This window comes from Eleutherodactylus coqui, chromosome 2, assembly GCF_035609145.1.
Source record: "Eleutherodactylus coqui strain aEleCoq1 chromosome 2, aEleCoq1.hap1, whole genome shotgun sequence".
NCBI lineage: Eukaryota > Metazoa > Chordata > Amphibia > Anura > Eleutherodactylidae > Eleutherodactylus > Eleutherodactylus coqui.
The window spans coordinates 233954880-233980701 of NC_089838.1; the positions used below are offsets into that span (position 1 = coordinate 233954880).

At 41.6% G+C, this 25822-nt stretch overlaps 1 protein-coding gene across 1 annotated transcript in view; it reads left to right on the plus strand.

Moving 5' to 3' along the window:
• Positions 1 to 25822, plus strand: part of SLC12A1 (solute carrier family 12 member 1) — a 136633-nt gene that overhangs the window by 88621 nt on the left and 22190 nt on the right. Inside the window, exons 18-20 of the mRNA XM_066589972.1 lie at positions 2349 to 2455; positions 5956 to 6038; positions 22815 to 22958. Of these exons, the coding sequence (XP_066446069.1) occupies positions 2349 to 2455; positions 5956 to 6038; positions 22815 to 22958 (334 nt within the window). The remainder of the gene's footprint in view (positions 1 to 2348; positions 2456 to 5955; positions 6039 to 22814; positions 22959 to 25822) is intronic.

Consider the following 25822-nt stretch of genomic DNA (forward strand, 5'->3'; position numbering starts at 1 on the left):
CTAACACAGAATGGGGGAGAACATACAAACTGTTACGTTCATGTGGGCAAAAAAGCACAGGGCCCACACGAACGTGCCCAAAAGACAGGGATATCACAAACAAAGGAAACCTAAGATGGAATTCAGACAGGACATAGTGATGGAAACACCGACCCTAAGGGCCATCCTAGTGCAGGAATAGCAAATGTACTCAGCAGAACAAACTGACAGTGACAGGAGCTGGGTTTATATGTGAGCAAAGACCCGGGGGATTGGCTAGCAGGAGATCACCACACCCAGCCAGCACAATCATGCTATACTTGTGGGGTTGTGCTGCTAGAAACCCTAGTACTACAGGTCCTAGCCAGCACAACCTAACACAAACTCCATGCAGATGTTGCCCTTAGTAGGATTTGAACCCAAGAACCCAGAACTGCATCACAACAGTGTCAACCACTGAACCACCATACTGCGCACAGGACTTTTTTGTTAAAGAGTAACTGAGCTTTTTTTTCACAGAATAGGTGATTTCAAGCATTTTTGTAACAGGTGTTAACAGCATCTTCTGTACATTTTTTCATGCGAAACCCCCCTTCAGCTATGCATATAGGTGAAGATGGTGCTGAGAAATCCGTCTTCCGCTAGCAACTGTACCTGCATAGCTTAGCAGGAAGCTCTATTCTCTCTAGTGCAGGCACAGTTGTTCCATATAACAGTTTATTAATGTCTGCTTTAGATTTTATTTTCCAACCAACTTGGTCCTCCTGTACCCCAAGATGTGTCCCCCAGCACTGGTGTCATTACTTTCCCCTGGCACTGTGTAAGGAAAAGCCATTCTAAACTGCAAACTGCTTCTCCTCTTTCAAAGCACCAGTTCCCCATCGGTACCCATGCACTGTCAGGGTCTCAGTGTATTGGGTGTATGTCAAAACATGATACACTGAAACTCTGACAGTGCACAGGGCTCAGTAGGGTTGGACACCCTTGTTGTAGACATTGTATGTGTCACCTGCATATAGCATTGTATTACATACGTTTTTTTTCCCTAAAAGCATTGACTATATGGAATGATAGCTCTGAAGACTCATGCAGCCGAACATAGTTTCTGCGCTGCTAGCAGCGCACAGAACACGCTTCTATGAGGAACCAATAGGTTCCTATAGAAATGTTAACATGGATGATTGTTAAGAGTGCGAAACTGCGCGCACCTAACAAAGATAGGACATGCTAGTTCAAACTTGCATCTCAGCTCCGAGGTGCGGGAAAGATAGGACATGTCCTATGGGAGCCTTGAAAGCACGCAGCCCACACCTTGGTTCATGTGAATGGACTACTTCACGGAGTTTGAAGCAGCTCATTCATGTGATCTTTACAGCGCTGTTAGCAGCTAGCTTTTCTCATTGCTAACAATGCTGAAAACTACGGTTGTCTGAAAGAGCCCTTATAATAAGGCATCCAATGTAAAATGCACAATTATTTTTGAACTGCTGAGCAAAAAAAACGATATTTGTTTCTGTATAATATTGGAGGAACAAGAAGTTACAGTATGAGTCCATAGATAATAACAACTATTTTCATTTATATAGCGCCAACATATTCCGCAGCACATTATTAGGAGGGATCTTGTATGGAGTCGTACATGTATAAAGCCTTCATGATTAACCAATGTAATGCTCATTGGTCTCTGGATCATACTCTAGTAGTCTGTGAAATGATCCTGTGAATGAGACTAGGTCCAAGAGATGTAGCTAATTTTCAGTACATGTACAGATCATATCAAAACACCCAAATTCTTCAATGAGAACATTAACAATTCCAAATACTGTCCGATGAGTCCTGGCCCACAATACGGTCTGCATTTTTTTTTTCGTCTGACAACAGTAGAGACCACTTACTAAGCTAATCATAGAAAATATATACATGTAGCCTGGGCTCAGAAACTTCTACCATTGTAGTCTTGGCCAACCAATGACTTTTTTCATTATTTAGCTCATTTCAGTGTTCTTCATTAGAAGTTGTAAGAGTTTAATGCTGAGAAACATTATAATTATTAGCATTTTTGGACACAAAAAAAGCAGTATAACGTCATCTTGAGATCACAGCTTGGTAGTTCATCTTCATAATGTATCAGGAACCACCCAGCAACCTAGGACGACATTATGTATTGGCCTAAGATGTATGCAGAACCCAACAGTGTGGCCTTTTGTAACTGACAGAAGTTATTTTTATCAATATCGAGTATCTTCAAGTGCCGGTCAAGATCTTTAGGCATGGCACCCAGTGTGCCGATTACTACCAGAGACACTGTATTTCGACCAGCATTATTATTATCTGACAATGTTAATCAGTAATTGTATATTATTCTGCAGGCCGCTGGTTTGGGTAGAATGAAGCCAAATACCCTGGTGATGGGTTTCAAGAAAGAATGGAGACAGGCCAACACAGTGGACTTGACAAACTATGTGGGCATATTGCAGTGAGTGCTCTTATCTTGGCTTCTGTGGGCCAGTTTTTCTCACTAATGTTATTTGTTACAATTTATAAAAGAAGTGTAGATATATGTGTACTATTCATATATTTTCATATTCAATACAGAGTACTTATTTGCCTATGTTAACTATGACTGATAGAGCAAGACGCGAATTTGAAAGAAATCGATATTTACAATGAGGATGCATCTGGCTGTTCGCTGAGCCGAGGTGATGCCAACACCTGTTCCCGAAGGAATAAAGTCTTGCCAAAAAATAGAAAATTGCCAACCTAAAATGACAGACCAAACACTGACACCATAATTATATTTACAATGCATAATGCATTTCCTTTGGTCGAGGCTCTCAATCATCACTAGATTGGACTTGCTGAATTCTCAGATTCTGTGTTTGTAAGAGCGTCCCAACTGTTACAGTGATAATGACAAGTCTTGTTGAAAAAGCCTCACGCTGCGTAACTGTATTTCAACTCAGAAAAGTCCAAATTTAGTTTTTGCTTAAATAATGGATATTTTTGAGAGTAGTAATTAGCGGCTAAAAAAAATAAAGTTGTTATATTCTAATACAAAATACATGGCCGTAAAAAAAATTACACTAAATTGAGATAGGGAAAAGTGACTTTAACAGAGGGAGAACATTTCTACAACTTTAGGCCTCATTCAGACGAGCGTGTGTTTTGCGCGGGCATAATGCACACTTCTAAAAGAACCAATGGGTTCCTATAGAAGCGTTCATATGTGCGGAATTTGAAGCGCAAAACACCGCACAGCTAAAAAAGGTAGAATATAGGTACGCGTTTTGCAGATTCCCCACTGCTAACAGCAGGACATTTAAAAGGTGCTTTTGGCCAGGAGTGCCTTTTAAATGTCCCGCTGTTGACTCCCTTGTCCCCTGGAGGGTTTCCGTTAATCTCCATGGGAAGTCCTCTCATCACTGAACAATGATTGGACTGCAGTGGGGGCGAAAGAATCGCCTGCCACAGTTGTGGCAGAGGAGCACAATGCCATCCCATTGCTGTCAATGGGGCCGGTGCTACTGCCGCCCCATTGAAAGCAATGGGAGCAGATCGCTATTCCCTGCTGCGGCTGTGACAGCTGCAGCAGGGGATTCCTTGGATGTGAAACCCTCTGGATGCTGTCACATCCAGGGTCTTCTTCCTTTGTCACAGCTGTGACAGCTATGGCAGGGGATTTCTTCATCCCCGCAGGGATGAAGGAATCCCCTGCACAGCTGTAACTGCTGTGGCAGAGGAGGGCAATGCCATCTTATTGCTTTCAATGGGGCCAGAGCTGCTGCTGCCCCATTGAAAGCAGTGGGATGAAGGTAACCCCTTCAGCAATGATTTTCGGGAAAGGGCCTGAAAAATAAGCCCTTCCTGAAAATCATCCCAAGCTGTAGAAAAAAAAACATGAACTCACCTAGAAGCACTGTCCATCTCTTCTCTCTGTCTCCGGCAGTCTTCTTCTGTATTCTGGTGGCCGGGAATATAAAAATCCCCACCTCCAGAAAGCACTGTCTCTGATTGTCTGAGCGCCGTGTCTAATCATAGGCAGCGCTCAGCCATTTAATGACAGCTGAGCGCCACCTCTGATTGGCTGAGTGCTCTTACCAATCAGAGACAGCGCTAAGTTGTCTTTTAGTGACTGAGGGCTGCCTCTGATTGTTCACAGCACTCAGCCAATCAGAGGCAATACTTTCTGGAAGTGAGGATTTTCAATCCCTGGCCACCAAAATACAGAAGAAGACTGCCGGGGATGTGGAGAAGAGCTGGACAGCGCTTCCAGGTGAGTTAATATTTGTTTTTTGCTTTTCTCTACAGCTAGAGATGATTTTCAGGAAGGGCTTGCCCCTCCCCGAAAATAATCACTGCAAGGGTTGCCTTCATCCCATTGCTTTGAATGGGCCAGCAGCAGCGCCAGCCCCATTAAAAGCAATGAGATGGCATCACGCTTCTCTGTCATAGCTGTCACAGCTGTGGCAGGGGATTCCTTCGTTCTCGCTGTAGTCCCCTCATCACTAAACACTGTGACAGTGATTGGGCAAAGTTTCATGTGCAAACTTTGCCCGTTCATGCGTTTTCTCCTCATGCAAGCAGTGCATTTTTTTTGCACACATAGGTGCGCAAAAAAACGCACTCGTGTGAATGAGGTCTTAACCCTCAAATTACATGTAACTTCAGATTTTGAAGCACTGACTATGTACCTTACTGCCAGGGTTCAAATGAAACAAAGTAGGTATCAGTGTAAAGGACTGATGGGTAAAAATTCAGCAGTAAAAAAAATAATAAAACAGTTTTCAGCAGTGTCTTAGTTATAGCATTTTTGGGTTGATAACCAAATGGACATCGATGCACAACAAGGTGACTTTCCACTAAGGCTTTAAATTGACTGTGTTGAATTACAAAGTATAAACATGCTCGTCTGAGGGTGATCGTTTAGTACCAGTGAATGTCAGTGACTGAACGATATGCGAACGGAGTTCCAAACGAAATTGACAATGATTTATCTGCCTGTATAAATAGGCTACATGAGCCAACGAGCGAACTCTGTCATCATTCACCCATTCGCATGTGCCTTAGGCTTCATTCACAAAGGTGTATATTGGCCGCGCTTTCACACCCGGCCGATATACACTGCCCATCTGATGCATTGGTTTACAATTAGAGATGAGCGAGCATACTCGCTAAGGGCAATTGCTCGATTGAGCATTGCCCTTAGCGAGTACCTGCCCGCTCAGGAGCAAAGATTCGGCTGCCGGTGGCGAGCGGCGGGGGAGAGCGGGGAGGAACGGAGGGGAGATCTCTCTCTCACTCTCTCCCCCCTGCTCATGGCCGCAACTCGCCTGTCACCCGTTCCGGCAGCCGAGTCTTCTCTGCTGAGCGGGGAGATACTCGCTAAGGACAATGCTCGATCAAGCAATTGTCCTTAGCGAGTATGCTCGCTCATCTCTATTTACAATGCATCAGTTCAGATGGGCGTATTCCCATGGCATAAAAGTTCCCGACCAGCCAAGATAGCGCATAGGATCGCATTTCAGCCAGCATGTCTGCTAAAATCCCACCCCCTTCCCTCCGCCCCTTGCCGGCTGTTTGCAATGGGAGGGGGCGGGACAAAGTGGGAGCTAGTTGCTAAGCCCTCTCCCATTGCTAGCAGCTGACAAGGGGTGGAAAGGGGGTGGAAGCATAGCACACTTGCTCCCGCCCCACAGCTAAAATGTTTTCCCCCACCTGACAGGATCTTGGGCTCAGTGTATACTCGCCAGACCCGAGCCATCTTAACAGGCATTAAAACAGGAGTTTTAATGCGCATGCAAGCGATCTTCGGCTGCGCTGTGGCCATGACACAGCCGGCCGAAAATTGTCATGCCAATGTGAAAGAGCCCTTAGAAGGATTGTCTTACTTATTGAACTATATTAGCTAATTATATTGTTATGTTATTCTCTGCTATGTTTCTTTCTTCATATTTGTTATATTCTGTTTCTTCACAGTGATGCATTTGACTTTGAATATGGAGTTGTAATTGTGAGAAATAGCCAAGGATTTGACATCTCTGCAGTTCTTCAGGCTCAAGGTAAAAAAAAAGTTAACACCCAAAATACTGAGGGCTTTCTTCATGGTACAAAAAAGGGAAGCTGATACACAACTAATCCTATAGTAACTTATGGGGTCAGTTTGGTATCCAGCAGCATCGGGTTTACAGTGGATCGTCTCCCTGAGCCAGATACAAAATGTTGCATGTACAAATTGCACAACTTTGGCATTAGTTATGTCCAACTGGGGAAAAAAAACTGGCTGTACAAAACTGATATATGTGAATCCATCCTTAGTGTGTAAAGTGACAAGTACCGTCTGCTTGTTGTCTCAGAAATTGAAGAAGTATCATCAACAAGTCTTCCATACTCATTAGCAGTTTCACTGTGTAGAAGTTTTACATTTTAGTCATTAGTCAGTGCCTGTTATGGGCAGAGATTCTGCCAATGTAAAAGAACCAGCAATCTGCCTTTCTCTGCTGTGTGAGACCAGTATGAAGCTGCATCTCATATGAATATAATGGACTCAGAGAGTTTTATAACTCTGCAGCTAAGCATTGTATGGACTCACCTATCATATCACTGCTCTCTTGGTCCCTTGGATAAGGCATAAAGGATATATTTGGTAGCACTCTATACATGGGGGACATATAGAATAACAAGGAGTTGCGTGGAGACTGGAAGTGTCTGAGAGCTGCCAGGAGGAATTGGATAGGTGATAATTAGGGATGAGCGAGTATACTCGCTAAAGCACTACTCGCTCGAGTAATGTGCTTTAGCCGAGTATCTCCCTGCTCGTCCCTGAAGATTTGGGGGCCGGCGCGGGGCGGGGAGCTGCGGGGGAGTGCAGGGAGGAACGGAGGGGAGATCTCTCTCTCCCTCTCTCCCGCCCGCTCTCCCCTGCTCCCCGCCGCGACTCACCTGTCAGCTTCGGCAGCTCCCGAATCTTCAGGGACGAGCAGGGAGATACTCGGCTAAAGCACATTACTCGAGCGAATAGTGCCTTAGCGAGTATACTCGCTCATCCCTAGTGATAATGCAATCCTGTAGATTACAGTAAATCAGCCAGACAGGGGAGACTGACAACCCATCTACACAGGAGAACAAGCTCCTCACTAGTGGTCAGACTAGGGAATCACATGACACAGCTGAACATAATAATCTTCACTTATAGAGTACCTACTTATTGAGCATGTTTACAATTAATGAAAGGATTTAAAATGTATGAATGCAACTAAACTGTGATGAAACAAATGACTTTGCTAGAATATATGTCCCAATAATTGAAACATACAGCATGACAGGTGATGTTGATTACTAGAGCACAGTCACTATTCACTTCATATTAACAGTCCAATAACAGGGCACAAGATGCCTGGTTTTCACTGGCATGGTTCTCTACAGGCAAAATTGGATTACAGTAGGGGCAAAATGGTGAATCGCCCCAGGGCCCTAACTATTTTGAGGCCTAGACCACTCTGTTATTACTATTTTGGAATAGTATAACTGTTGGGTACAATAGAGCTTTTTATGTATCCACTATATGGCAGCATTGTGTTGATATTATGTAGCGGTATTATATGGGCATTCTATTGTTACCATTCTGGTATTATTTAGGCAGAGATACGTTTATTTTGGTAATATTAGGATGCTTCCCATACAGATTTTTGCAGTTCTTGGGTCAAATCCAGAACTGAATCTATCAAGGAGAAGTACAAGTCCTACTTTTATATTTCCCATATCTTTTGAATCCATTTTTGACTTTTGCTAAAAAAAAAACGGCATGAAAAACTGCCCTAAAAACCAGTGTGTGAAGCTTTACGGCAATATTACTCTCCGCACACATTTTGGCCAATAGCTTTCGCAGACACAACACTTTTAGTAATGAGTATGCTCCTACCGGTTATGTTTTTCCTTAGAACCAATTTATTAAGCTATTTTGCGTCTACTAAATATATATACAGTAGGTTTTGTAATAAATGTTAATTAACTTGGTCACAACCAGCTCAGCAAGGTCACCGGCCTTTATAAATTATATATCTGGAGACCAACTAGGAACTAATAACAGCATCAGACACCAAAATCCCAGTTTTCTGCCACTACTATATGAAATTATAGAGGATAAAAATTTAAAATTATAGTTCTGTTTTATTCCATTTCAGGGATTGATGCTTACAAATTAGCAGTTTTATGTAAAGCTATAATTAATTCAGATTTGAGCCGTGAATTTCCTGTAATCTGTTTATTGGGAAGCAATGAAATACACGTTCTCTTGTTCACCTTGTGTTGCCATAATTCATTTCATGATAGTGGAGAACAGGGTGTAAAGGAAAATGTTACATTCAATGAAAGTGACATCAATTATGATAGTAATAAATGTCCTGAAACTGGTGGACTGAACCAGTATAGTAATGGTTTGTAGCACACAGTGACACATGCAGTTATGATGATAACGTGCATGATTTATACTTTGTCACTTGCAATTCTATATTCCATTTTCTCCTAGAAACAAAGTGTAAGCAATGTAATAAAAACATACATATCTAGGGTAAGAATGGAAAATGACATGGAATGAAAGACAAATCAAGGGATAAGAGCTATGCATTCTCTTCATTTCTACATTGGTTTGCTAACTGCATGGGTTTATGGTCATCTACTCTTTCAGGGTAATATAGAACGGGGCATACAGAAAGGAAGAATGGCATCAAAATTAAACACGAATGCTGGTTCTGGCCTTTGGACCTCCAAGAGTCAGAATTGGGACAAGTCTTTAGTAATACTGATTGCTGCCTCTTGCAGTGTCAAAGCTTTGGGAGAAAATCACTAAATGCCAGACTCTGAATTATGGTTCCACTAATCTATTTATCCCACGTCTTTAAATGGAATGTATCATTAAAAAAAGTCCTACTGATTAAGTCAAGTTTTTTGGTATATTTTTTTGTTTTTCATATCATGTTTATTAAAAAAAAAATGTCCTAGTATCTTACAGTTTTCATTGTCAAGCCTAATAAGTCTGACACCTCCTGTTCTCTAGAGCAGCCTCATGGACCATAGAAAAAAATATACATAATGAGACTTATTAACCTCATTGACTTCTATGGGAGATTGTTCTGTGACGTGCTGAGGTCATTGTGCAGGAGGGGGTAGGAGGTGATCAGTGCTATCACCTTTTGTGAATGGTAGAGCCTATATCACCTATATCATTTATTGTAATCCTGCCTGTTATGATAACGAGATGACTGCTGAAAGGTTTTTTTCTACAGAACAGGAAGTGTCAGACTATTCTTACTTTCAGTTGTCCATAAGAAAACTGCAGGATATTAGGAGTTCTTTTTCTCAAAACATACAGGGTGACATAGAAAATGTAAAAAAAAACACACCAAAAAGTTGAAAAAAATATGTTTAACAAAAACTTGATTTAAGCAATAGATCATTTTCTGATGACAGGTCATCAGCTTTAAAGAACATTAACATCTTTACAATTATACAACTCTGCCGACCTGCATCCACCACTAGGTAGTGCTGATTGAGGACAAATAAATACATTTATTTAAGGATAGGTACCGTTTAAATACATTAGGCAAATGAACACGTCACTTGAACAAGTGATTGATTCCAATGAACAAGTGATTGATTCTACTCTGCATGTGCCATCATTCTGTAAACCCTGCATATCTATAATGGCTATGATTATAATGGATAATATGGACTAAAATGTGTATGGCTGTGCTGGTGAGATGATAATTCACCAGACGATCATTTGGACAAAAGTTATTTAGCCATCAACCTACTTCTATCTAATGTGTATGGTCACATGTACTTGGATCTCTCTCAATCCTACAAGGATTCATTAGGATACGTATGGTATATTGCAAGGAAATGTAAAAAAAAATTATATATATATATTCCTAATACAGTTGAAGTATCTTCAAAGTTGGATTTTCCACTTCTTGACTTTGTGCTGGAATTATATTTTATCTTTCTTTTTATGGCAATGTAACAGACCCTAGTGTTTTTTGTGAGTCGCATTACGCAGACAGCAGGATAGTTAGACTGTAAAATCCTCAGACATTTCATCCTCAAATGCTACATTTGCCAAGAATGTATCTGCTGCCATCTGCTGGACAACATAGCCTATAACATGTTCTTCTGGAAATGGATAAGAATTGTAGCTTCTACTGTGCTTAATGAAAGAGATACAGAGTGTACTATATTGATTGTACTTACTCTGACTCAATACTTACTGATCTTGGAAAGCAGCTTATAGTTGTTACCAAGTTGAGTTTAGTGCTTGGACAATGACCAAGGAAGCCATATCAATCCACCTAGCAGCTGCTACTGAACATCTAGACTTCAAAGGAAAAGACGCCTATATATTTACAACCCCCCCCCCCTCCAATTACAGTTTACACATACCTATCCATATTGAACAATGCGTTACTAAACCAAATGATTGATCACATAGGAGGCATCTTTGACTTTGCAGTTGCGGTTCTGTAGATAAGGGCTTGCACACATCAGCGCTTGGAAGTTTCAATTTCCTTCTTTTGGGGACGGAAAACTACACCCTTTGGCCAAATGGATCAGTTTAATGATGGACACCATTGACTAAAATGGGGTCCATTCAGCTTCCAGCTGGACTTCTGACTTTTTACGGGATATTTTTAAATGGAATTCAGTGATGGAGGTTCTGAACTGAGATGGATATAAACAAGCCCTAAAGCCGGGCTCAAACAAGCGTATTTTAATTTCGTATCACACGTGCAAAGCACACGTTTATAATACGCTGTAAAGCGTGGCAATTGAAATACATTGATTTTTGCTCTATTTTACTGAGTATTATGCGTGATAGAGCCCTATTGCTTCCTATGGGTCCATACGAAATTACATTGTGTACATATGGCATTTTTATGCAATGTTGCAAAGAGATAATAGAAGGAAAGAAGAAACCCCGGAAGCCAGTATATGACAGCGTGTGTGAGACACGCAGTCCTGCACAAGCAAAGATACGCCATTCCACACCTCGGTAAAATGCAGTTGTCGACCACACTTTTGTGTGAGCCCGGCCTAAGGCTGGGCTCACACAAATTGGTTGGATTCAACATGCGGATATTCGCAAGAAGAAAACGGAAGAAAACGCGCAAGCAGGTAATCAGAAAATAGCTCAACATCACACAGTCGATCGCCCAGGCATTTTTCTTTCTTTTTTTTAATCTCTCCCTTCCGCCTTTTGTATATGGTATCTTAGCAAGTTGCTAGTAAATCCGCATCCATATGCAATGTTAATTGCGTATGCGCTGCGGATCACACGCATCCAAGCACGTACAAGTGAAACTGGCAGTACAATGGAGCATGCTGTGATTTTTCTTCCGCTTGCGAAATCCGCTATTCCTACACACAAATGTCAGCAAGCCGGCAAAAGTCCATGCATTTCAATCCTGCTTATTACCACGTATCGTCCGTGAGGGCGGTGATAGCAGAGTCCGCAAATAAAACCCGGTCATATGAAACCGGCCTTAGGCAAATTTTTTACTAGCAGTAACTATGTGCAAACATTTATTTTACAAACAAGTGACAATTTATTTAGTTTCAGTTTAAATATTTGCTTGTTCTGGGTTAGCACTTCTAATATACCCTCATTAGTTCTTTCACCCAGGGTAAAGATAAGGTTCTGAATAGAGATGAGCGAGTATACTCTCTAAGGTACATTACTCGAGCGAGTAGTGCCTTAGCCGAGTATCTCCCCGCTCGTCTCTAAAGATTCGGGGGCCGGCGGGGGGCGGGGAGCGGCGAGGAGGAACAGAGGGGAGATCTCTCTCTCCCCCCCGCTCCCCGCCGCAACTCACCTGTCACCCGCGCCGGTCCCCGAATCTTTAGAGTCGAGCCGGGAAATACTCGGCTAAGGCACTACTCGCTCGAGTAATGTGCCTTAGACAGTATACTCGCTCATCTCTAGTTCTGAACACTTCTATAGGAAAATCCATCTACCCAGCATCCCTGCATCACCCAGTAGTTGCTTATTCTACTGGGCTGTTTTTAAAGGGAACCTGTCACCAGGTAGGAGCCCCATAAACTAAGCTATGGTGCTCATACGGCAGGTTCCCTTGAGTCTGGGGTGGCATACTTACCCAGCTCCCCAATCCATCACTGTCAGCTCCGACAGTCATCACAGACCACAGTGTGTGTGCACTTCCATTGATTGCTATTTCAGTGCAAGAATGTTAGTGCTTTTTTACATTTTTTTTATCACAATCTGTATTTAAAAAAAAAATTCACACTGACCACAGAGCCTAATGATAGGCTGAAACTTCCTCATATCTGTAGGGAAAACTTTGCAGCAGTCACCTCACTAACATCACAGGCAAGATTACACTAATATCTACAGTGAATATAAAAAGTCTACACACCCCTGTTAAAATGCCAGGTTTGTACTATGTTAAAAAATCCAACTAAGATAAATAATTTCAGATTCATATCCACCTTCCATGTGACCCGTCTCTGTACAATCCCATTGGAAAACAAACTCAAATCTTTTAGGGTGGAAAAAAATAATTAATAAAAGTCGTTGCATAAATATGCACACCCTAAGGCCTCATGTCCACGGGGAAAATCAGGCCCGCTTCGGATTCTCCATGTAGAATCCGTAGCGGGTCCCTCCCGCCCCGCGGACATGAGGGCTGAAAAGAAGAATAAACTTACCTTTCGCCCGCTCCGGATCTTCCCTTCGCCGCGGCGTCATGTTCTCTGCGTCGCGGCCGGATCTACTTTCTTCGGCCCGGCGGATGCGCAGGGCACGTCGGTGACGTGCCCCGCGCATGCGCTGGCCCGAAGAAAAAAGATCCGGCTGCGACAGAGAGAAGATGGAGCCGCGGCGAAGGGAAGAACCGGAGCGGGTGAGTAAATTCCGAATTTTGTCTCCCGCGGATCCGGACGGCTTCCATAGGCTTCAATAGAAGCCCGCGGGACACCCGCACGAAAATGGAGCATAGTCCAGATTTTTTCATGCTCCATTTTTATTAAAAATCACTTTTATTGACCATCCGTGGGTATTTATCTACCCGCGGTGGTCAATGCATCCCTATGGGATGCGGATCCGCGGGCAGGAGAAGAGTTAAAATCCGCTGCGGATTTTAATTCTTATTTTGCCCGTGGACATGAGGCCTAAAACTCATGGTTTGTTGATGCGCCCTTTGAGTTTATGACAACATTCAGTCTTTTTGGGGTAGGTGTCTATCAGCATGGCACATCTTGATTTGGCAATCTTTGCCCACTCTTCCTTGTAAAAGAGCTCCAAATCTGTCAGATTGTGAGGGTATCATGCGTAGCACCCTCTTCTGTCCACCACACAGATCTTCAATGGGATTCAGGTCTGGGCTCTAGCTGGGCCATTCCAAAGCCCTGATCTTCTTCTGGCGAAGCCATTCGTCTACTGATTTGGAGGTATGCTTTGGGTCGTTATCATGCTGAAAGGGAAATTTGTCTTCATCTTCAGCTTTTCAGCAGAGGCTTGAAGGTTTTGTACCAAAATGAACTGATATTTGGAACTGTTCAGAATTCCCTCTATCTTGACTAAAGCCCCAGTTCCAGCAGCAAAAAATAGCCCCAAAGTATAATGCTGCCTCCATCATGCTTCACTGTGGAAATTGTAGTCTTTTGGTGATGCGCAGTGTTTACTTTGTGCCAAACATACCTTTTGGAATTTATGCCAAAAAGTTAAACCTTAGTTTCATCAGACCAGAACACGTTCTCCCACATACTTTTGCCAGATTGGATATAGGTTTTGACAAAACACAGCTGGGCTTGCATGTTCTCCTTGTTAGTAAAGGCTTCTGTCTTGCCACCCTACCCCTCAGCCCAGACATATGAAGAATACGGGAGATGGTTTTCGCATGCAATACACAACCAGGACTTGCCAGAAATTCCTGCGGCTCCTTTAATGTTGCTGTAGGCCTCTTGGCAGCCTCCTCGACTAGTTTTCTTCTAGTCTTTTCATAAAGTTTTGAGGGCTATCCAGGTCTTGGTAATGTCATTTGTGCCGAATTGAATCCAATATTTGATGAATGTCTTTACTGTGTTCCATGGTATATGTATTGCCTTAGAGATTTTTGGTCCCCTTCTCGTGACTGATACCTTTCGACAATCAGATCCCTTTGATGTGTTGTAAGGTCTTTATGACTTTTGCTGAAAAATCCAACTAAGAAAATGCAGGAAAATCCTACTAGAAACCTGAATGTTATATGGGGCAAATCAGAATCCCTGTAAATAATGGCAGCTAAGTACTGACTACAATTTATCAGTTTAAATGTGATTGATGTGATTGGCTAATTCTGAACACAACCACATCCCCAAATATAAGAGGGTGCTCACACTTATGCAACTATATTATCTTAATTTTTTTTCTACCCTAAAATATTTCAGTTTCTTTTTTAATGGAACTGTACATATAACGGGTTACATTGAGGCATTAGTCACACAAGCGTTTTTTGCCGCGATTTGCGGATCGCATGACGGATGCGCATCCGCAAATCGCGTGACCGGGGCCGAAAAATCGCCCGAAAAAAACTGCTCCTAGCCGCGTTTCAATAGAAATGGGACGGAGCTGTGCAGCGCATTGAATTCAATGGAGCCGGCAATACAGCCGGCTCCATTGAAAGCAATGCGCTGCGGGCGATCTCACGATGAATTGCCGGGAAGGGCTTAAATATATAAGCCCTTCCCTACAATTCATCCAGAAATGTGTAAAAATAAAAAAAATATATATACTCACCTTGTCCCGGCAGATGGAGTTCAGCGCGGCCGGCCGGCAGTTCTCCTGAACTGCTCTCTGTAGTATTCAGCAGCCGGGGATTTAAAATCCCCGCCTGCTGAATGAACTGTCTCTGATTGGTCAGGCTGTGACCAATCAGAGGCAGTTCATTCAGCAGGCGGGGATTTAAAATTCCTGGCTGCTGAATACTACACAGAGCAGTTCAGGAGAACTGCCGGCCGGCCGCGCTGAACTCCGTCTGCCGGAACCAGGTGAGTATATATATATATTTTTTTTACACATTTCTGGATAAATTTCAGGGAAGAGCTTATATTTTTAAGCCCTTCCCGAAAATTCATCATGCGATCGCCGGCAGCCCATTGCTTTCAATGGAGCCGGCTGTATCGCCGGCTCCATTGAATTCAATGGGCAAACATCATTCTTCTCTGGAGAATGATTTGTCTACTATATGTTCTCAACTGGGTCGGCGCTGCTGCCGCCGGCCCCATTGAGCGCATATAGAGAAGAGAACAGGAATCGCAGATCGCAGATAGGTGCGATCTGCGATTTCTGTTCTATAATTTATCGAACGAGTGCATAAAAAGCGCTCATGTGTCCGATACCATTACAAAGCAATGGTTTTATAAAATCGCCGGACGCATGCGCATGCGCAAATTGCGCGAAAAAAAGCCGGTCTGACTAAGGCCTGACGGTGCAAATAAATTTTAAATGATTCATCTTTGTCGGATCTTTTAGCGTGACAAAAAGATAGCATTTTAACAGGAGGGTGTAGAATTTTTATATCCACTGTATATGTAGATAACACAGAATCCACCATTCACAATAGGTGATATATCCGTGGCTGTCTCTGCATAGACCACAGAGCATGTCCAGAACAGTCTCCCAAACAAAGGGTCCCCTCTTGTCCATTGTGTAAATGGCCCATTAGACTGCTGTAAAGCATATCTTCTAAATCTCTCCATGCTGTTAAATGTAGCTCAGGCAAGATGTCTGCCCCATAGTTATGTACAGACAACAGAACACAAACTTTTACAACAAAAAAAAAATAAAAACAGATTAGGAATATGGAAAATGTTTCTCTAGTTTTAATTAATCAGAAAAAATTGGTCATATAGTTCCTCTAAAGACTATTTACGCCTTCAAACTGACCTTTGTATAGTTTATTTGCTTCCAAAACGTAAGATAAACCAACTTCTTAAATAGTTTTCATTAAAAAATTTTCAGTGTTGCTAGGTCAGGTACAGGGAACCTATTCCAAAATGACTTATTGTGATGATTTTAAAAGGTAAGTCTGTGCCTGGAATACCCTTTTACGTCGAGGATGAGTGCATTTTCTAAACAAGAAACTAAATACTGTATATAAATATGGTTAATTCCTTAGGATCGGGCAACCTGGATCAATTACGTTCATCCACACCTTTCCTCTCCTGCCACTGGCCTGTTCTAATCCACCTTTTTTTTAACAAATAGTTTTTATTGGGTTATTACATGGGTAAACAGTACATGAGAATACATGTGCACAATGTGTAACATATTGTATATTCATGAGAAAAATAGCAGGGTACACATGCTTTGTCCAGCAATTAAAACTTTGTCCGTGTGAATCGGACTATTTCCCACAATTTTCATTTATAGTCCGATGCGTGGGTTAAGAATTAAGTTTAAAGATAATTAGCAGAAAGATGAAACTAAGGAAAAAATCCTTGAAAACTGAAATGCAGTCATTTGATCAGTACAACATCTATATCTGAGTTTAGTTATGTGTGATTACTTTCTCAGCAAGGGGGGGGGGGAGGTTATGTTAGAATAATATTGTGTCCAGGGGTTCCATGTGCGATGGAAATTAGGCATAGTTTCGTTGGATAGAGCATAGATTTTTTCATATGAGCAGTGGTCTGCCATAATATCATGTACCTCCTTGATTGTGGGGGGGAGATTAGACCTCCATTTCCTGGTTAGGGCTAGTTTGGCTACCATAAGCATGTGGCAAGTCCATTTCCACACCGTTGGAGGGATCTCGTCACATCTCAGTAGCAGTAATGCCAATTCTGGTCTTTGGGGGAGTGCGCTATGGGTGACCTTACGTATGGTGTGGAAGACCGCCTTCCAGAATTTATGGATGAGTTGACATTCCCAAAGTATGTGGATTAACGTGCCTTCCTGTCCGCCACCTCTCCAGCAGAGTTTGTCTGTGTTGGGGAAGCATTTGGCTAATTTAACAGGTGTGTAATACCATCTGGTTAACACTTTGTAATGTGTCTGGAGAAGGTTTGCGGACAGCGTGGACTTATTTGTCCAGTTAAAGGAAAGAATCCACTGTTTATGGGGAAATGTGCTTTTTAAGTCGCGTTCTCAATTTAGGAGATGAACTTTTTTTTGTGTACCCATATGTGAAACATCCTTTGGTCCTTTATTGAAAAGGAAGGCAATCAATCCCTTGGGGAGGGAACAATTCTCCAAGTGGGACATGTTTAAATATGACCTTATTTGGCAATATAGGTAAAAGTCATCTGAGGAAACACCGAAGGACATTCTCAAGGTCTGAAAGGGAGCAATCTTCTCTCCCGCGAACAAGTCACGCACTCATTTGATTCCAAGTCTAAGCCACCTCGTGATCGATATATCTGGAATATAATAAGTTAGTATTTCCAGGGGGAGGTCAATTGAGCCCCCATCGGGACTCGATTTCAGTCTCTGGGTGTAGAGATTCCAGCACTTATCTCTGCCGCGCGCAGCGGTTCCGGGGTGCTGGGCGCCAACTCTGCTATACCTCCTAAGGTTGGCAGTGGTTGGCGTCCCGGACCCGTCGGGGCTACTGCACATGTGCGGGAATCCCGTTCCATCACAGGTTTTCGCTGAGGCACAGTTTAGTGTTGGTTGATGCTCATTGGAGCACTGGGGACGAGCCCCCCTGCTGGGAGGCGTGGCTTGTACTTTAAAAAGCCTCTGCTCTGGGCAACATACCATTGCTGCTCATTTTCACACAGCCGTTCAGGCTGTTCGGTTCTATAACCTAGACTCACCATCCTGATGATGCGGTCACTGCATTAAGGACCGCGGAAACGCGTAGATGGTGTTAGCCAGCCTAAGATAGCCTTATTGTTGTGCTTGACATGCCACAGATGTCCACATCATTGTATATCGGGCTATCTATGCTTAAATGGTGATAGTGAATGCAGCAGTTACTGACAAAGAGGGTTCATTATATATCTTATTGAACCCTCTTCAGTTTAGCTGCTCGTAGCTGCTGGTGATTATAAAATCTCACAAACAGCGGCATTCATCTCTAGTGAAGCAGTGATCAGCTGTTTTTATTAGCTGCACTCAGCAGTGTTTAGTCCATGTGACAGGGTCTTATGAGTTAATGACCCTGGTCTAAGACTCTCCGCTGTGTCTGTCCCTAATGGGAATGTGGTAAAATAAAAGGAACGTTTGGTGCTGTAATATGTCCTTGCACCATTTAACTCCTAGTTACAGACCACTCAGCGCTGCTGTCTATTTGCCAGCTTTTATATAAACTAGATAAACACGCTAAATGACGTCAGTCAAGCGAGTCACTATATAGATGAAATTAGTGACCGTGTTTACTATAGCTGGTTATCGCATCAGGGTATAATCCACCATAATATGGGATATACCACATAGTATATACCTGATTGATGCTATATTTCCTGGGCATTAATATATGCCTCAATACTCTGCCAGACGGGGGTTACATTTATTATTCTGGCCTTTACCCATTTATCGGCTCCAACGTATAAATACACAAAATATAACCTACATTGTGCTTTGTTAGCCCTTGTGGTCATTTATACACGTGGAGCTGTACACAACCATAATATATATCTCGACCCATGCACCAACAATATAGATTGGGTCATTGTGGTTGTGGAGTTAGAACTTAGCGCATCATCTGCTATATATTTATATGGACTTACTACTGTTAGAATATCTATTTGTCCAGTAGGAGTGTAACTGGAATAAGACTCCACGCCTTTTATACATTTTTATTTTTATCATTACCTAATAAAAGTTATATTTTAGTGATTCCCTCGGTGATAGGCTTGTAGAGATTCCAGGCCTGCAGGGTTGCCAGCATAGGGGGGGAAGCCTCTGTACGTCCAGGTTGGCCATGGGAAGTGGGTATATTCCACTGATTGCAGTCGCTTTCAGCAAGGATCTTAGGCTTCTGTTATTATTTAGATTTTTCTCTATATAAGCCCATGTTGTGGTTAGAAAATCCACCTTTTTTTTAACCTTTCTCTTGCGTCCCCCACCTTATCCACATCCATCCCCTTCTCTTTTTTTTCTTATTTCTTCCCTCTCTGTGTTGCTGTTCACAGATTTCAAGTTTTTTTTACTAGTGAAACATTAACATTATATTTTGTACCTTCACTTCAAAAATCAATAACATTTTTGAAATAGAAAAAAGTACTTTTAGGACTTTCAAGTTTGAGACATCCCTTAATAAATACAAGAACCGTGTCTAGAAAACTTCTCAACATTGAAGGACTGCCCACTATAAACAATGGAATGGATAGATTTCCATTGATTACAAAGTGTGCCTTGCTATACACTCTGGGTAGTGGCTTCCCCGCTACAAAGCCAGCCTGATCCAACAAGCACCTTCTTGGTAGGAGAACACAAATTGTAGAAGGGTTCAGACAATGAAACCTGTCAATGTAAAAAGGTTGAAATAGCTGAGTTTCCAAATCTCATTAGTTATATAAAATTGAATGCCTAAAAGGTAGGCCCTTTGTGTGATTTTGTAGACAAAACAAAAATCTGATATGCTTCTTTGAGTTATTTGCGCAACATGTGGTAAAATAGTTCCGTGAGAAACCTGTTTTGTTATCACAAATCACGAAAAGAGATTTTTGATGGAAATTTTGAGAAAGAATGAGAAGTGATAACCTTTCTAACGGAATCAGATGCATGATTAACGTTATATCCTATTAAATACAGTCATCATGTTATTATAGCAGAGCCTAATTAAAGAAGAAGTATTAGCGATCGTAAGTGTCAGATGGGTAATTGAAACCGGTATCAGTTGACTATTCACTGTGTAGAAACCATTTTTATACGCCATTTGCCAGACAAGGAAGATTAGTTCCGTACTTCATTCTTGTACAATAAAAGGTAACTTTCCCAGTGAGGAACTTTTACCACAGTCTAGTGCTCCTATCACATTAATGGATAACAAACCTCTTTATGCTTAATCCTGAATGATGTCCCATCCTCTGATGAAAATAAGAACCATTTGGGATATAGAATGGCCATTACATTGTCCAATCTTTTTGATATTCCTTCTGTATTTTTGCATTTGAATGCTCAAAAACATTAAAGGGGTTTTCCAAGGCATTAAAAAAAATGATCAAGAATTAAAATCAAGAGAAATTGAATACTCACTTATCCCGGCACATCGGGCAATCACTTGCCGTTTGACACACAGTCATTCAAAGGCTTCAGTGGCCATAGAAGAATCACCACTAAAGCCTGTGATCATCCTATTAGTGAACACTGTAAGTACCATGAATCATAAGCTATAGACCTAGCCATTGTTAAATGTGTTTATTAATTTTACCATCATCTCCTGTGGCACTTTCTAATGTTTAACCCATTCCCGACTGCATAAAGTAAATATACAGTACATCATGTGGTCATAAATGCTGCATGTTTTTGATAGCTGACAGCTGACAGCAACTACTACGATCAGAGTTAGTCTGATCATGGCAGTTAACTATTTAGATGCCATGGTCAAAGTTAACCGAACATCTAAACATTTAGCTGGATCGGGGAGACTGCTTTTCCCACAATGCAATTAGGAAGTGCTGATGGGCTAGCATGGTAGCCACAAGCCTAATGAAGACTTCCATGGCTGTCATGTATTGATGCCTATCAAGCCCTGCCTGTGACAGGGCTTCATAGGAAACATTAGAAAACATTATCAACATTATTGCAAGTTCAAATTCCTTGTGGGGACTAAATAAAAGTGTAAAAAAAAAGATCTAATAAAGTCTAACAATAAAAAATATTAAAAGTTAAAAAAAAAAAACTTTTCTCATTTCTCCTGTTAAAAAAATCTAAACAATTAAAAATCCCTCCATTTTTGGTATTACCATGTACGTAAAACTCCAAGCTATTAAAATATCACAATATTTATCCCACATGGAAAAGGCTGTAAAAAAATGCAATGCCTGAATTGCAGGTTCTTTTGTTATCCTGTCTGCCAAAAATTAGAATAAAAAGTGATCTAAAAACCTATGTTTCCTAAAATGGTACTAAGTAAAAGTCATGGATCTAGATGGGGTTAAAGGATGTGCCTGAGACTTAAGCAATGATGCCCTATTCGTAGGATTGGCCATAAATGTTTGCTTGGTGGGGTTCTAATTACGGGTATGCCCACAAATCAGCAGACTGAAGGGGCCACAGTGCCATACATATAAGTGTGGCAGTACCTGGCTTTGCAGCTGAGTCGCATACACTTGAATGGAACTGAGCTGCAATATCAAGCAGAACTACCCATATGACAGAAGAAACTACCCATATGACTGATATCCCAGAAATAGTCTCAGTTTAGAAACAGTTGACAGTATGTGGTCAGGAAAACTGTAATGCGGTATCAGAGGGTGTAGACAGAGATGTGGTCACGTAACAAGTTGAAGTCAGGGCAGGCAGCAGGCAGAAGAATTGTGTTTAATAGGCAAGACAAAGTCAGGAGAGGAGAAAGCGAGGACAACGAGGTGAGACAAGCATGGATCACAAACCAGGAAATCAGACAGTAATGCTATAACATCTCTGTGCAGTAGGATATCTATTGGTTAGGCACCTATTGGCAAGTTTGTCCTTCAAGAAGCAGGACAAGCGCAAGTGTGTACTCTACAGGAGACAGTAATAGCTGGGCCAGTGGGGAGTGAAATGCATTTCTGGTCGTGGGACTTTGCACCAGTCATGGGTGACAGGAGGAGGAACTAAGAGATGCTATCGGCCATGGACCATGTCTATAACAGAATAACCTAGATGGAGCACTGCACTCCCTTCATTCTTCCAAATAGTGGAGGTCCTGGGAATCAGACCCCTGCAATCAAGCATTTATTCCCTATCCTAAGAATAGGCCATTTACATGACATCCTCTGAAAACCCTTTAATCACGGTTGCTATAAACAGCAAGTTTCTCAACTAATGATGGAAATGTTTTGTTCTGTACATGCATACAGTATGATCTCCTTAGTCCACTCTACCGGAGAATTCCTCTCTAATTCTCCATATAGCACACAACATCTTTATTGGTCTTTTTACAGTAATATTCATACAAAGTAAGTATATCAAATTACAAACACAATATAATGCAAAGCAGGTCCAGAGACCATTTCACTATATTACTGCCACACATTCACGTTCAATGAAGAAGCACGTTTATATGTAGTAATATAGTAACTCATGTCTTAGAAAATATTTGCACTTCTGTATTTGCACTTAGCTCATTTATAGAAGTGCTACACCGCTGCTTTATATCCAGTAGAATATCCTATTCATCCTTTATGTAGATACTAAACATAGTTATTTGTACTTTTGGTTAAAAAAAAGCAAAGAAAATATTTGTGGATTCTCATATATGATACTATGTGATGAATCACATAGTATCTGTGATTTTAACAATATTGTACCAGATTGTCTCAGAGTACTTTTACCATCCCTTCAACTGTATGATTATGTCTCTTTGAGACTTGGGAAGGGTGTTCGTCAGTAGGCGCAGAGACATCTGAATGGGTCTATCTGAAAAAGCCAAATGAGCGTCTACAGCTCCATTCAGGTCTGTGGGGGAGAACAGTACATGTTTATCTGCTCTCCAGATGGAAACTGGGACTAAGGACCACTCATTCTGAGCAATAGTGGAGGGTCCCAGAGATCATAAACCTTCAAAGTTTTCACTTTTATTACTGGTCTAATTGTCAGGTTATAAAAGTTAAAAAAGGGGGTTGTCATGGGTAACTCGTTTATGTATCCAAAATCTACTCTACTCATAACTATTTCATATCTGATTTTGTAGAGGAGTTCCAGAGACTAGAACACGAGAGACTGGCACTTGAAGCAACCATTAAAGACAGTGAATTTCAAGATGGAAATAGTAGAATTCGGAGGTTCTTCGGTAAATCCACCAAACTGAATATTTCTTGTCAAACATCTAAAAAAGGTAACACTATTGCAGAGTTTCAACTGACTTTCTTTATGATATATCTCACATATGTAGAGTTGTGAATATTGGAATTAAAGCTAATGTTATCCTTTAACCCCTAAAGGACCAGGCTGTTTTGGTCCTAAATGACCAGACATTTTTTAGGGATTTTACCCATGTGGTGATTTTACTGTGCTTTTTTTTCTGTGACATATAGGGCTATTTTTTATATCTTTTTTCACTGACTTTTTCCCATTTTATAGTTTTATTAGAGGTAAATAGCTAAAAAAAAAGATTTTTTTTTCTTTTAAATGTATACTTGTTTATTTTTTTAAATTAGTATAATTACACTAAAATAAAGTATAGGAATGGGTTTCCTCATTTTGTATCGGATGTTTTGATAAATAATTTGGATAGTTTTGAATTACAGTGAGCATACGGCAACAGGTTTCGTTGGTGTTGGCGGTGGGTAATTTTCTTTTTTAAGTATGTATTTTTATTTTTTTCTGTAATTTTTTTTTAAACTTATTTTTGTAACAATTTTTTTACCATCTATAACCCCCATGACATCATATAAGACCTCTGGGGGTCATTCACACTGTTTTTTTCTTTTTTTAATCTTATACTTTTTCACTGTAGCTGGGGCATCCATAAGAGCCCGAGTTACAAGGGAAAACATCCCCCGTTAGTGACAATAGTCACTAACAGAGCTGAGTTGGATCTCCTAGGACCCTGCAGCTCTGCTGTGGCAGGGGGCACCCGGTGGTCACGTTATTGCCAGGTCACATAATGCAAGTAATACTTCCACTTTCACTTTTTAGTACATAGCGCTCATTGAGTGCTATGTAGCTGGCAAAGGAGAAGGCAGAAACTGTTAAAAACTGCTTCTCCCTTCTCCTCTGCATCCTCTCCTGTATCTGACAGCCGAGAACCCGACCTGCTCCTGTTTGATTGCAGGAGTAGAGACTTAAGCCTGCACCATACATCTGCTATCAGCGGGGATTAAAGTCCAGGACCAAGCGCCATATATTTACCGCACTTGGTCCTTAAGGGGTTAAGAGATAAAACCAGAAAAAAAGTTTTCCATTGTGTTTTGTGAGTTATTCCATTTTCTGAATAATTTACAAAATAGTTCCCGTAAGGAAAATATATGACTTCATCTAAATTAAAATTAGAGCCTGAAGGAATAGCCGTGTCATTTATATACATTACAAGTATTTCTACTTATAACTATTTATGTTATGTTCAGCTGTCAAAATAGCTTCCACTAAATAATAGTGTACTTTAGCTATAGCGACATTTGCATTTAGCTTGAAGGAAGTTCACACTTATTGCATGGTAAGCAGCCTGATTTCTTGCTTATGTATTCAGAAATAAAGTGATTGCAGGGAAATATATAAATTAGATGCGATGCCGTAGATTCTATTGTATATCAGCTTCCAGTATTAGAAGCTATTGATTCATTTTTCGCTACTGACAGCAATACTCTGAGATTTCCAATCAGCATATTTCTTAGTCTTGATCATGTTTGTTAAGTTGTGTGTCTTGAAGATGTTTTGTTAGTGACTGTGAGTTGTTGAGCCAGCTCCTTACTGTAGGACAAGACCAATGAGAAGAAACTGTGTCAGAAGGGAGCAAGGGTCATCAAGTACAGGAAGGAGCCGGCGCTCAGGGCTTCAAACACAAACAGCCGGCAAAATAGTTATGGAGAGTAATAAAATCCTACTTCGCTAAATAATGTGTCCCATACCTCTGGCCCCCCTCCACCTGCTATAAACCTTACGTTACTCATCCTTTTATTGCCCGTTATTAGTTGCAAGGCCCCTCAGTCTATCTGAATGACAGTCAGTCCCCCAATACTGCAATGTATTCCAGATTGGAAGCATAGACAGTAAACGGACAAAGAATTTAAAATTTGTAACAATCAATTGCAAACATTTTTTTAAATGTGCAATTACACAAATAACAGCAGCAAGATGCCCATAGCCTTTAAGGCCTTAGTCAGACGGGCGTTTTTTCGCGCGATTTGCGGATCGCATGACGGATGCGCATCCGCAAATCGCCAGACCGGTGCCCGAAAATCGCCCGAAAATCTGCTCCTAGCCGCGTTTCATTAGAAACGGGCCGGAGCTGTCCAGCGCATTGCATTCAATGGAGCCGGCAATACAGCGGCTCCATTGAAAGCAATGCGCTGCGGGCGAGTGTGGGATTAATTGTCGGGAAGGGCTTAAATATATAAGCCCTTCCCTGCAATTCATCCAGAAAAGTGTTAAAATAAAAAAAATATACATACTCACCTGCTCCCGGCAGTCGGAGTTCCCCGCGGCCGGCCTGCAGTGGGTGTGAAGGGGGTGTGAGTCAGACCTGCCCCCTGATTGGCTCAGCGCACGCCGGCAGCCCATTGCTTTCAATGGAGCCGCTGTATTGACGGCTCCATTGAATTCAATGGGCAAACATCGTTCTTCTCTGCCACAGCTGTTACAGCTGTGGCAGAGAAGAATGATTTGTCTTCTATATGTTCTCAATTGGGTCGGCGCTGCTGCCGCCAGCCCCATTGAGCGCTTATAGAGAAGAGAACAGGAATCGCAGATCGCAGATAGGTGCGATCTGCGATTTCTGTTCTATAATTTATCGGACGAGCGCATAAAAAGCGCTCAGGTGTCCGATACCATTACAAAGCAATGGTTTTATAAAATCGCCGGACGCATGCGCATGCGCAAATCGCGCAAAAAAACGCCCGTCTGACTAAGGCCTAAGGGTGAAGACCAGGGAATTCCTTAGACTCCGCACCCAAGTCTAGCCTGCACCAAATGGATTGCAACTTCACAGTACGTGACTGTAACATATTTCTTCAACTATGATCCCTCAAATGAAAATTTCCA